The sequence below is a fragment of the Hirundo rustica genome, chromosome 1 (assembly GCF_015227805.2).
Source record: "Hirundo rustica isolate bHirRus1 chromosome 1, bHirRus1.pri.v3, whole genome shotgun sequence".
Lineage (NCBI taxonomy): Eukaryota > Metazoa > Chordata > Aves > Passeriformes > Hirundinidae > Hirundo > Hirundo rustica.
The window spans coordinates 23,451,290-23,464,067 of NC_053450.1; the positions used below are offsets into that span (position 1 = coordinate 23,451,290).

Here is a 12,778-nt window from a genome sequence, read left to right on the forward strand (position 1 = left end):
GACCCCGCCCCCGCCCCCGCCTGCGCCGCGGAGCCGCCTTGGCAACCGCGGGCGGCAAGATGGCGGACGAGCTGGACCGGCTGCTGGACGAGGTGGAGAGGCGGCTGTGGCACCGGCACGGCGGCGAGGAGGAGGAGGCCGCGGCGGCCAAGGAGGGCAGGTTAGCGGTCCCGCCGCGGTCCCGCCGCCCTCACAACCCTCCCCGCCGAGCGAGGGGCCGCCTGCGCGGCGCGCAGCCCGTCCCCGCCTGCCCCGTGCGGCCAGACCTCTCAGGAACCCAAAATACTCGAGTTCAGGGGCCGGAACAGGCCGACGGTCGGCGAGTGTCACCTGCAGCCCCTGTTCTTTAAAGATCCAAATCGTGTGCCAGCGAGTTTAGTGATTTCAGACAGTCTTTGTCTCCTGCGTGTACGCAGCCTTGGATTAAATATGGCGTTAAAAGCTGCACTAATTTGCCTCTGAATTAGGGTTGAGGATTATTTGGCTCTGTAGCTGACCTCGTGATAGCTCTCTGTATATAACTGGCCTCAAATATTTATAAATCTCGCGATTTAGAGCAGGAAGAACTTTAGGAATAGCATTATCAAACTTTTTATTCTCCTGATACTTCCGTCATTTCGCTGAAATCACAGAATATTCTGGGTCAGAAGGGACCCACAAGGATCATCGACGTCCCAACTCCTTGCCCTGCCCAGGGCAACCCAGGAGTCACACAATGTTCTTGAGAGCATTGTCCAAACACTTACTGAGCTCTGTCAGGCTGATGCTGTGACCGCTTCCCTGGGGAGCCTGTTCCAGTGCCCAACCACCCCTGGGGGAGGAACCTCTTCCTGACATCCAGCCTAAACCTCCCCTGACACAGCTTCATGCTCTTCCCTTAGGTCTGTTTTTTTAATTCATCATTTTTCTGTTCATACTTCATTAAACATATCTGCCACAGTATGCACTTAACTTGCTTGCTACACTTCGAGGTTAACTGCCTCAAATTCCACAATTTTCAAAATGGTGATTTTGCAAGTTTGGTCCTGACAGGGTCATTGCTGACACTGCTGCCAAGCATTCAGTGTCCAACATCCCAGCCTGCCCTCAGGCTTCCATCCCAAACATCAGGTTTCCATCCTGGCCCTGAGGTTTCCGTCCTGGCCCCAACAGGCATCTTTCTTTGCCTGCGCTTGGGTTTCCATCCTGACCATCAGGTTTACATCCCAGGCCTCACAGGCATTTCAGACTCCCTTTGGAATATCTGTGGACCAGAGAGGTTCTCTACAGATGGGCTGCTGAGTGCTTACCCAACACGCATTCAGAGTCTCAGGAAAGGATTTTGAGGGCTCCAATTACTAATGCAAGGCCTGCAAGACCACTGCCTTTGACTACAGTACTGGACTTCCACATTGTTTGCATAATGGTTAGATGAGCGCTTAATTTTAGTCAATCTAATTACAATGTTGAAAAAAAAATGACACTGTTTTCTTCTTTCTCAGGAGTAGATTTGTTCTTGATTGGTTAATGCAGCAGTACTATAGGCCTCTCTTTCTTTGACAAAGAGCTAGCAAACAGTAGACTTGAGTGTTACTTGAGCAAAAGCAAAGTGCAGGTGATCTTTCTAAATGCATCCAGTTCGGCAGGAATTCTCTTCAGGACCCCTGCGATTGTGTTACTTGAGTAGAGACCTTCCTCTGACCTTACCATATTCCTGCTGCTGAAGCTAAAAGGGAAAAATCAGGGTTGTCCAGTTGATTGCCCAGTAAGTGTAGCAGGGGTTATACTGTTATGGTTTTATTCATGGTTGGGAGTGGTCAGAAATAAAAGAAGCAAGCAAAAGACCTGTGATAGGACAACTCAACAGCGAGTGAAAGGTGTTATCCTGCAGTTTACATCTGTTCAGTCATGATTTGGATGGCATACCTCAGATCCTACAAAAATAAAAGGGGGAAAAGGCTATGACCGTTTACATTTTTTAACTCACAGTTCTTAGAATTGCTGTAGTCTTGCTGCAAAAATGAGGGCTGATTTATTTATTTTTCAGATCAGCTAAAGTGTTAATGAGTGTCGGCAGCAGCGAAGAAGATCTAGACGACATTATTGATGAAATCTGTAATGACAGCAGCTTTACCAAAACACCTCTGGTGAGTAGGGGTTTGGAGAAATTCAGAACAAGTCAGGTTCAGCAATGGAAGTAAAAGCACCATAAGCTAAAACTTGTAAAGCAAAACATGAATGAAAACAAGCTGTAGAATAAGCTTGGAAAATAAAGCAGAAAGAAAAATGCAGTAACCCTGTAGTGAAGAACAGGAGAGATATAAAGAGATGTTCTTACCTAGGCAATAACAGGCAATTAAAGGAAATTCTGGTTCAAAATCAAGCATAGTGTCAATGCTCAGAATCACAGAATGGTCACAGTTGGAAGGGGGACCTCTGGAGATCATCTGGTCCAACCACATCCTTAAGCAGGACTGCCTAGAGCCAGTTGCTCAGGACCGTGTCTAAATGGCTTTCAATTATCCCTGAGGATGTGGACTGCAGCCTAAGTAGTCTGTTCCAGTGTTTGACCACTCTCAGAAGTTGTAAAGATTTTTCTGTTTGAGTGGAAATTCTTGCACTTCAGTTTGCACCCGTTGCCTCTCATGTCAGTGATGCCCACTGAGAGAAGTCTGGCTACGTCTTCTTTATTTTTTCTGACATATCTTCATAAGGTTCTCCTGGCCCTTTTTTTCCTCCAGGCTAAACAATTCCAACTCTCTTAGTTTGTACCTGGATGGTCCAAATCTTTAATGACCTTCAAGGTCTTTTCCTGGGCCCACTCCATTATGTCCATGCCTCTTTTGTACTGGACACAGTGTTCCAGACATGGCTGTGAGGTCGGATCTGGAGTAATGTGACCTGTTCTGGTCTCTCAAATTGAAGAGAGAGATGGAGCTACTGGAGAACCTCCAGCAAAGGCCCATGGAGATGGTTAAGAGACTGAAATGCCTGTCACATGAGGAGCAGCTGGGAGAGCTGGGACTGTTCAGTCTGGAGAAGAGAAGGCTCCAGGGGATCTTATCAATGAGTGTAGATAGCTATGGGTGTAGTAGAGAAGGGGTCAGACTTTCCTCCATAGTGCCCAGTGACAGGACAAGAGGCAATGGATATACACTGAAACACACAAAATACCATCTGTAGACAAGAAAACACTTTTCTTACTGTGAGGTTGGTCAACCACAGGGACAATCTTCACTGAGAGGTTGTGAGGTCTCAATCTGTGGAGATTTTCAACGTTCAGCTGGACACAGTCCTTGGCAAGCTGCTGAAACTGACCCTGTTTTGAGCAGGGGAAGGTCCCTTCCAGCTGAAATGATTCTTTGATTCTATCTCATCACTGCGGAGTAGAGAGGAGGGATCACCTCCCTGCACATGTAGGCTACATCCCTCCTAATGCATCCCAAGATACTGTTGGCCCTCTGTGCTGCAAGGGCACATTGCTGGCTTGTGGTGAACTTGTTAACCAGTGAATTTCCCACAGCCTTCTCTGCAAAGCTGCTTTCTGGCTGGTCAGCCCACGTGGTGCTCTGTGCATAAGGATTATTCCTCCCCTGGGGCGGGAGTTTGCATTTCACCTTAGCTGAACTTGAAGAGACTCTCCTCACCCCATTTGTGGAAGTCATTGAGGTCCCTCTTGATGGCAGCTCGGTCATCTGATACACCAACAACTGCTCCCTGTTTTGTATCCTCTGCAAATGTCTTCTCGTTTCACAGCAGCAGATGGAGATGAAGCTGCAAATTTACATTCTCAAGACTGTTACAATGATAGAAGGCATTGAAAATAGATACTCATTTGGGTATCAGCTTCATAACCTCCTGCAGATTCCCTTATTTTCAAAAGTGACATTGCTTTTGTTTTGTTTGTCTTTGATTTTTTACAGTGGCTAAAACTGTAAACCAACAACAACAACAACAAAACTTCTGTACATCTGAGGAAGAGAGAATTATGCCAGTAAATTTGTATAATTTTATCATTTTATATCCCTAGAACTTTTAGGATCTGGAGTTCTCATATTCTGTAATTCAAATAAGCTCTTCTGTGTGCAGCAAATAAAAAACCTTTCAAAGACTCTATCTTTTTTGTATAATCTAAGTTCTTGATGGATTTTAATGAAAAAAAAGCTAAAAAACATCAAGGGAGAGGGTTCCAAATTATAACTGTTTTTAAAAGCAAAATTATTAAAAGGAGGGCATGAAATACTAAGTCTTCATTGTAAAGTCTAAGTGCTCATGTGGTGTGGAATTCCTTCAGCCAGAGCTAGAAATTCAGTGTGTGAAGTGAAGTTCCTCACTTAACTTCAGAGCCTCAGAAAGTTGAACAAGAAGATTCCCAAAGTCTTAGTCCCCTTCTTCTGTGACTGAGATTTTCTGGCTCCTACTTATAAAGTGAAACTGAATATTGTGACTTTGCTGTAATGCTGCATTTCTATTTTTTGGTTGTTTTTAAACAGAGATTGAAGTCTAATTCTGCAAGTCTCACACCTGAAAGAAATAGTGTTGTTCCACAGGCATATGGGAAAAGGTAGGTGAAAAATGTTCAGGACTGTTAATGTGTTTTCATGTGATCAAAATAATTTATTATAGATTTATTAAATATTTAAGCAGTTGAACAACATCTTCCTTTGCCTTATGGACATATGCATTTATCAGATGTTGCAATATGTAGACCCTTGTATATTTGGCACAGAGAGTGATTTTCATCAAGTTTTTCTTTGAACACTTTGATAATGGAAATTTTAAAATTCTGTAGTTTACAAGCATTTGAATGCTTTGCCTATGTTTAAATTTATTTTTTTTTATAAATACCATGCTGTTAAACTTGGAGAAATATACTGCTTTCTCCAACCTATCTTGCTATAATTTAATATTTTTTAATGAATCCATATAGATGCTGTCCAGTGTACCTGGGTGGAAGCCTTTCACCATCTGGGATAGGAACAAATATTTCAAAAAGGTAGGAAACCTGAAAAAATATGTGCTACTTGCTTTATCATTATTTTTATTCACAGCTATGTTTCTGTGGTTGTACAAAATTCTGCATTTGAACTGGGCAGGTTAGCTTTACAATCATCTAAAGAAGTGCCTACCTGTAACTGCAGTTGAAGTCAGCTGCTCCTTTCCAGTCCTCCGTTGTTGACCATTTGACCTTTTGCTTGTTTGAGATGTTGAAAGATGCTTGCAATTGAGACATGAAACCAAAATTCAGTAACAAGTAGTTAAGGAAATTGCTGCTGCATTGTTATTTTTCCCTGCCTCCCTTCGTCTTTCTATGTCATGCCAAATATGTGACTTAAATCAGTGGGCTGGTTGAAATCATCCTAGAACCTGATCTTAAAATGGTCAGAGTGTTTTGCATTTGCAGCTGAATTTAGCAGAAGAGGTACTTTGATGATTTATCCACAACATCCTGTAGAGCATTACTGCATTTCCATGTGGCATTTTTTGTAGTAAGTAATTGCATGCTCAACACATATTTGGGTGTTCCCCAGGTGCTGTACCAGTGAGGAAGACAAAAGAGACTATATCAAGTGAATATCAGTTTATTTTATGTGTTCAGTAAGGATAGGAACCTGTAAAAATAATACATGACCATATAATTAAACCACATACCATAATTCTGAACATGCCAGAGATGTAAAAGCATTAAGATTAGGTGACGTTGCTTCTGAGTATTTCTGAGTGAGTGCTGTACTTTGTCCCATTTATGATGGATGTAGATTGTCTCAGTCAGCTTCTCTGATTGCTTGTTCTTCTTTGTCCAGGACGTGTGATCAGCTACGTTGTACTGCTTGTGACTTCCGTGTGTCACTTTTCAATGACTACGTCTGGGATCAGTCCTGTGATTATCTTTTCTTCAGGTGTGTCTGGGGTGGGTATTAGTGTTGTGCTACTGCACTTTGGGGCTCAATAAGAACAGGAAAGGTGAAAAGCCCTTAGCACTGCTGTGTCACCTAAAAAGAAGCATGCATGCTACCTGTTTGGGATCAGGTGGGACGGTCTTTGGGGAGGGGGAAGCAACATCTCCTTGTTGAAAAAAAATCTGCTTTCATCCATTTCTGTCTCTTCTCCCATGATTCTCCACCTGCTTTTAAAAAGAATTCAAGTTTTATGGATGAAAAGACCAGCTTATTGCTGAAACAAGCAGGTAATCTGTGTGATGGGTTAGAATCTGCCAACCAGTGCAGGGTATCTACAGTGTCAACAACATGAATGCAGACTGTTCAGCATGTGCTCTGCACCTCACCTTCAGTCATATGGACTGTGATGGTTTCAAGTCTGATGTCTTTTTTTCCACTATCAGGTGTGCTGTCATGTTCAGTGAAAATCAAATAGCTTTATTTCTTAACAGGTTTCTTTCTTGGAGCAAGGTTTGGTTAAATGGAGAGGCAAGATTTTTGTTCTTTGCTTATATTGTAATGTCTTTAATTCTTTAAATAGTTTTTGAAGACTTAAAAGTGAGGAATTCTTATTTCCAGTTTCTCTAAAGCTAATGCCAAGACTTAGTGAAAGGTAGTGCAGTAGGCGCCTTCCTAATAGACATCAAATTTGGATTCCTCTTATTTTAGTATAGTTTCTGTGTGTGCATGTTAACTGATGGAAGAGGTGGATGTGTTCAAGAGTATGTGCTTGGACAGTGATGTGACAGTCAGAGGAGAACATTAATGGAGATATCAGCTCCTTTTCCATTATTTTTCCTGTTTCCTAAATACATCTTTATTCCTGTATTTTTATTCCAGTTTCAAAATTCATGTTTCATACTTCTTATTGAATGCCATTATTTTCCCATTATTTAAAGCAGCTTTAAAAATACCATGCTGCACTAGTCTCCTAAGATTATTTTGGTAGTGGAAAAGGTTTAAACAAAAGTGGGATTCTTTTATTTACCCAAAGTTAAAATTATTTTGCTTCTCCGATCCCAAAATTAATAAATGAAACAAAAGGAAAAAACACTTGAGCAGCATTACTATCAGATATTTGTAACATCGATTATAATCTGTAATCTTTTGCAAGATATTTAGCTGTTTATTTTGACAAACCTGAATTTTAGAAAGCAAACTTTAAGGTTAAACATTTTCCTTCTATGAATAGGTGTCTCTTTTTCTAAAAATTCTTCCTTGATACTTGTTTTGGGTTTTCTTTATTTAACTGGGCTTGTTAATGTTGTTTTTGAACAGTTCAGTGGTCAGTGGCCAGGAGGAGGTCATGAGAGCAGAGAAAGCTAAAATGCTACATTTTGACTTGGTTGGTTTTTTTGAAACAACTTGTTTTTGTCATAGCATGCTGATTTTTCATTTGTTATGGTTAATGGCTGCACCAGTATTATTTCTGGTTTGATGTACAGTCTACTCTCTTATGGCCGTTTCATTTCAGTCACTTTAACCATCACCTTGAGTGGCAGTTCCTGATGAAAAGTTTAACTCTCTAATTGTACCCATTATGCATAGTAATTTTTACAGTAAGTTTGATAAGATAAATACATTTTTGGGTAATTTTTTTAACACAGGAATTAGCTCTGCTTGATTTTCTTCCCAGTTCTTTCTCTGGAGGCTGAGTGGAAGTCTCTAAACCCAACAGGTAACATTGTTTACAAAAACATCAGTCTGCAGTTGATTGAGAACACAGAAACTACACACTGAGACTGCTCTCAGGAAAGGATTGTGTTCAAAACAGAATTCAAATATATCCATAAATTCATCTGTGACACTGGTACTCAGAATTGTCCTTAAGATGTCTTCTGATTTGAAATGGCCTCATGAATATTTTTTCTTTAAAAAAAAACAAAAAAAACCCAAAAAAAACCCAAACCAAGCCAGCATGATCCTAAGATGAATTCACTTCTTTGGCAGGAATAACATGCCTGAGCTCAGTAAACTAAGAGCAAAGATGATAAAGAAAAAAGGAGCACGTGCATATGCTTGTCAGTGCAGCTGGAGATCCATTGATGAATTAACTGACCTCCAAACAGAGCAGCAGCTTCGGTGGGTTTGTGGTAAACATGGAGAATGAAGACTTCTTGTGTGGGATACCTACTTGTGTGGAAATGGCTCTTAAAATCTATTTGTTTCCTATCCAGTGTTCTGAGAACAGATGGAAAATTGAATACTTAGATCTAGAAATAGATTATAACATCCTGATTTCAACCTGATTTTTTTATTTAACTGTCTTGCAAGCGGTGTTGGGAGTTGAATTATTAGGAGAAATAACTAACTTGGAAGCTTTCTGGAAGCTAAGTGAGGTTAAAGTTCATACTCAGTAGTGTTAAAGAAGAGGAAATAACAGACTTGGGCATGGGCAAAGCACCTTGAGACTGTCCCTCACATCTAGCAAAGAGACTTATTTCCCATATCTGCAGAATCTTGGACTCAAAATGATGCGTTGGGAAACAACCATGACACACAAGCATATGAATTTCTGCACAGAAGTGAATCCTGCTCTTCTGCTTTGCTCGTAGTTGCTAATGAGCAAGTGGTCGTTCATCTCTTAAAAAATTACTGTGGGATCATCTTAAAGGTTTCAGCACACCCCAAAACTTTACTTCCTTTTACCCACCAGTAGCAAAAACTGCAGGTGCTGAAAATTTTCTTCCAGTTCCTACTGCTTTCATCAGAACACTCTCTGCTGACTAAGGGCTTCTACCACAATGAATTTCTGGAGTTCTCTTCAGCCCTCACTGCACAAGAGATGAACAAGTTATTGTGCAATTATTAAATATGCAATTTTAAAAATATTCTGAAGGGTATGCTACTCTTGTATCAATATTTTCAAGGGAAAAAGGCTCAGATTTTAAGAGTAAGAAAATATGTATCACAGCTGATGTTAAAATTCAGATCTTTTCTTTGGTTTCACTTAGTTTTCACTTTAGATTCTCTTTAAAAAAATTTGTATTCAGAAAGTGTAACTGTCCTGTTTCAACACACTCCCTTCCCTCAGTAACATTGTTACTTGGTGAATTGTTTTGCTTACAGTCACTGTAGTTTATGAGCGTTTCTTTTCATTATGTAAAAATAACACAGAAGATAGATTTGAGTTTTATGCAGAGGGAGAGGGAGGAAAGAATAATCAGTCCTGTCATTTACTACACTGAAAAGTGTCTCAATGAGGGAAGTCTGTCAGTGTTTCTGTTGTGCAGTATGTGTATCTGTACAGATACATTCAGAATTACTTACTTTGGGCAATTCTAGCTATACAGAGCCATTTCTCTTTCTCTGAAGTTTTGCTCATGGTTCTAATCTGTACATTTGTTCTGTTTCTGGGCTTTTCCGAAACAATTGCATGGTCTTATAGAGGTGATTCCTGTGTTTGTTGCCCTCTGAAAGAGCAGATCTCAGTAGTGATCAGAGGCATCATGCACTCTGCACCCTGCTTACCTTGTCTTTCCATGAGTGCTTGTTCCAGAACCTGCGGAGGCCCAGCAGTGTGCCTGGGAAATCTGGCAGTGCTTCTTCAGTGCTCCAGACTGCACCTTCCAGTGCCCATGCAGCCTTGCTGTAGAGTCAGAGGTGAGTTGGCTTTGGAGAGGTACTTCTTGGCATGATGGTAGGGACATATTTAGGGGCATGTATAGTTTTCAGTGAATTTAGTATTTCAGGCTGAAGTTTCCACCGCTAGAGTCCAAAACTGCAGGTTCAGGACCAGAGACCAGTTGACTAATGCTCAGTCAGCTCTTAGAAGAGCTCTCCTTGCCTTTTTGTCCTCTATGAAGATGTAGCCCTGGTCTGGGCTGTATGCAGTGAGTGTCTCTGGGTGTTCTTCAGGTGGGCCCCAGCAACTTTCATCCCTAGAGAGCATCAGTGCTAGAATAAGAACCCAGCAGTCGGTAACAAGCTCTGGGGAAGAGGAAACCTACTTTCTGTTCTTCTTGGAGAATGCATTTGAAAAAGTGCTGAGTTACCTTGGCTTTTCTGTTCCAGGGCTATTTGGAACTCAAGACCAAGTAGTTCCACAGGGTGTCTTTTGGCCAGAATGGAAGTGGAACTTGTGCCACAGTGTAGAAACAAGCTGGGCTTGCAACCTGTGAGCAGGAAGTGGGGAAAATCCTAATTCCCACCTCAGTTCATGAGACTGAGTCTTATGTGACTTGGAAAGGAAGTACCTAAAAATTCCCCTGAAATAATCAGGTTTATTCGAGTGTTGTTAGCTCATTTCTGGCCTTGGTCAGAGTAGTGGGATGTGATAGCTTTTGTCCAGGGAAGTTGTGAAAAGGTACAGAAATAGTGCTTTTTATACAGGTTTTCAGAATTTATCATATTTCTAGATTCAAGAATGATTGCTCTGTCATGAGATAGAAATATTTTGTTGAAAGGAGGAGCAGTATTAAATTAGATTTCCTTTCCTTTGCTTTCTTCAGTTACATGTTATAAACCACTCCAAAATCCTCGGATGAAAAGAATGTAAAGAAAGATAAAACTAGAGCTTGAATGTTCATTTGATGAAGGTATTGTCAGATTGTACAAGGTTTTCAATATGTAGTCCAGACCCTAAGTGATATTTCTGTGTTGGTTATCTGAGATAGCAGGGATTATGTAGAGAATTCTGTTTAAGAATATGTAAAGATTCCTGTTTAAGAATGGAATTCAGCTGTTGTCAAATGGAAGTACCAGAGAACAGTGTTGCTAAGTATAAATGTGACCATTGTTTTCCTCCATTTTTTTGCTTTGTAAAATGGGCAAGGTGAAAATTTTAGGCTTTTATTTTGCTTACTGATAAGCTTGGAGATTTTCTAACCAGTCCCATTAGTCTGCAGCAGATCCCTCAAAAAACAGAAGTAATGAAGGATGACAAAATGAGATTCCATTAAATTTTAATATACTGCTCTGACTTACCTTTCACTTGTTTTACCTGCAAACTATGGAGGATGAATATGGTTCAGAAGAGTCATTATTAAGAATCAATTGAAGTTAACTTACAGAAGCATAATAACATTACATATTGCAAGCTCTGCACCGTATTATATCAAATAAAGATTTTTTTTTTTCCAAACACCTATTGTTGTTTTGTACTGAAGATATTCTGCAAATGCTGCCACTTGCTGAAAGACTGCCACTTCTCTTGTTTCATGTGAGTCATTGGGTCACATAACCAGCACATGTGGTAGTCACATAATACAAGAAGTGCTATGTTGAGAGCTGTGTACGTAAATTTTTTCTTCCTGCCAGGCTCTTTTTTTGGAAGATCTGACGTTCTGTCTGTGGTGTTACACCTGCTAACTGCAGGCAGGTGGAGTAAAGGAGTGTCAGGTGCAGGTCCCGCTTGTTTATGAGGGCCCCATCTGATGCCTAGGGTTTGGCATGTGTGCTTTGAGAAAGTTTTTCAAATGTCAGCACTTAATAAAATGAAAAGTTGGAACTAGTCTGAATCGTGTGTCGTGTGAATTCTATCATAATGTTCCTATTCAAGAGAAGCCTTATAAAAATGATGTTTTCTGTCAGAAGGGTTATGACATGTCCTTAGCTCAAAAGCATTGTCCAGCTCATAAAAAGCACTAAGTACTGTTGTGTGTGTTTTCTCCCATCAGTGGGGGTGCAGCAAATAGAGGAGAATTCAATAAGCTTTAACATTCTTTACCAGCTAACATGAGGGAGAGCACATGAAATTATAGAGAGCTCATAAAGGTGGATGCATTTGCCACATTTCTTGGATGCTTACTGAGGACAAAAGGTGGAGGCAGGGTGGCATATGGCTAAACAACTTACAGAGTGGGGTGCTGGTAGCTTGGTGTATCAGTCAAGCATTTGCTGTGGTCCATGTGTCCTGGGTCTTGCTGTAGAAAAACGATCTCAGTACCAGGGAGGAGGTGCTCTGCATATGGGAATTGGAACTTTTTTCTCCATCATCCAGAAATGCCGTGTGGCTCACGTTACAGCAACACACATAAATACTTCCTGTAGCTCATTCTGAATTTGGATTCCAGGCATCGGTGCTATTCAGGCAATAATTATTTCCCCAACTTGATTAGCACTGTGAGGATACTCAGCAACCAGGTGCTGCCTCAGGAGTACTCCTGACTTATTTAGGACTTGCAGTGTCACAGTGATGTTCATGTGTGTTTCATTCACTTCAATAACTTCTTTTTCTGTTGAGTTAGATGTGTTTTAGAAGTGATTAAGTTAATATGTGATTATTCAATCCAGTCTGCAGAGGGCAGAGCAGCACCGCTGAGAGTGACAGTTCAGGCTTCTGCTTCACTTAATAGAACCTTATACTCCAATTTTTTTCTGTAATAGTGGTTTACATTCAACAGACAATGCTTCTTGCATTTGTCTCCTACTAGTGTCTGTCATTGTAAGTGGGGTAGCCAGATCTGTAGCAATTCCAATTGATTTTTGTTTTAAATCATCGAAGTTGTCTTCAAGTGGTCTTTGACCAAAACTGAAGTATATTAAATTTTTAACTGTCATGTAAAGAAGCATAAAAACTGTGTGTCCATACGCAGGTATATTTGTATATGTTTATCCTCTAATAACATCAGTAGAAAATCCCTCACAGTTTTTTTCATCCCGCCCAAGTTAATTTTCCCTGAAAATGTTAAATAGTTTTGGCTATAAGTAGCAGTTGCTTATGCTAGTATCTTCTAATGTTCAATACAAAATTTATATAACACATGGTGATGGCTCTTTAAAAGGAAATAGTGAAAGTCCAAAATTTAGAAATGCAAAAAAACACATTGTTCCTGTCTATGTAAGAAAGCAGTGTAGACCAGAAATGCTGCAGAGCAGTCTGAGATACAGCCTGAGAATCATCCAAACACCTACATCCT

General features: G+C 40.6%; 1 protein-coding gene across 1 annotated transcript; it reads left to right on the top strand.

Annotated features, from left to right (window-relative positions):
* Positions 1 to 43: 43 nt before the first annotated feature.
* CFAP418 (cilia and flagella associated protein 418) lies at positions 44 to 11,377 on the top strand. Its single transcript, XM_040085634.1, has 7 exons — positions 44 to 160; positions 2,027 to 2,126; positions 4,473 to 4,543; positions 4,910 to 4,975; positions 5,784 to 5,879; positions 7,869 to 8,000; positions 9,418 to 11,377. The coding sequence occupies exons 1-7, from the start codon at positions 60 to 62 to the stop codon at positions 9,554 to 9,556; spliced, it is 705 nt and encodes a 234-aa protein (XP_039941568.1). The 5' UTR covers positions 44 to 59; the 3' UTR covers positions 9,557 to 11,377.
* Positions 11,378 to 12,778: the final 1,401 nt, after the last annotated feature.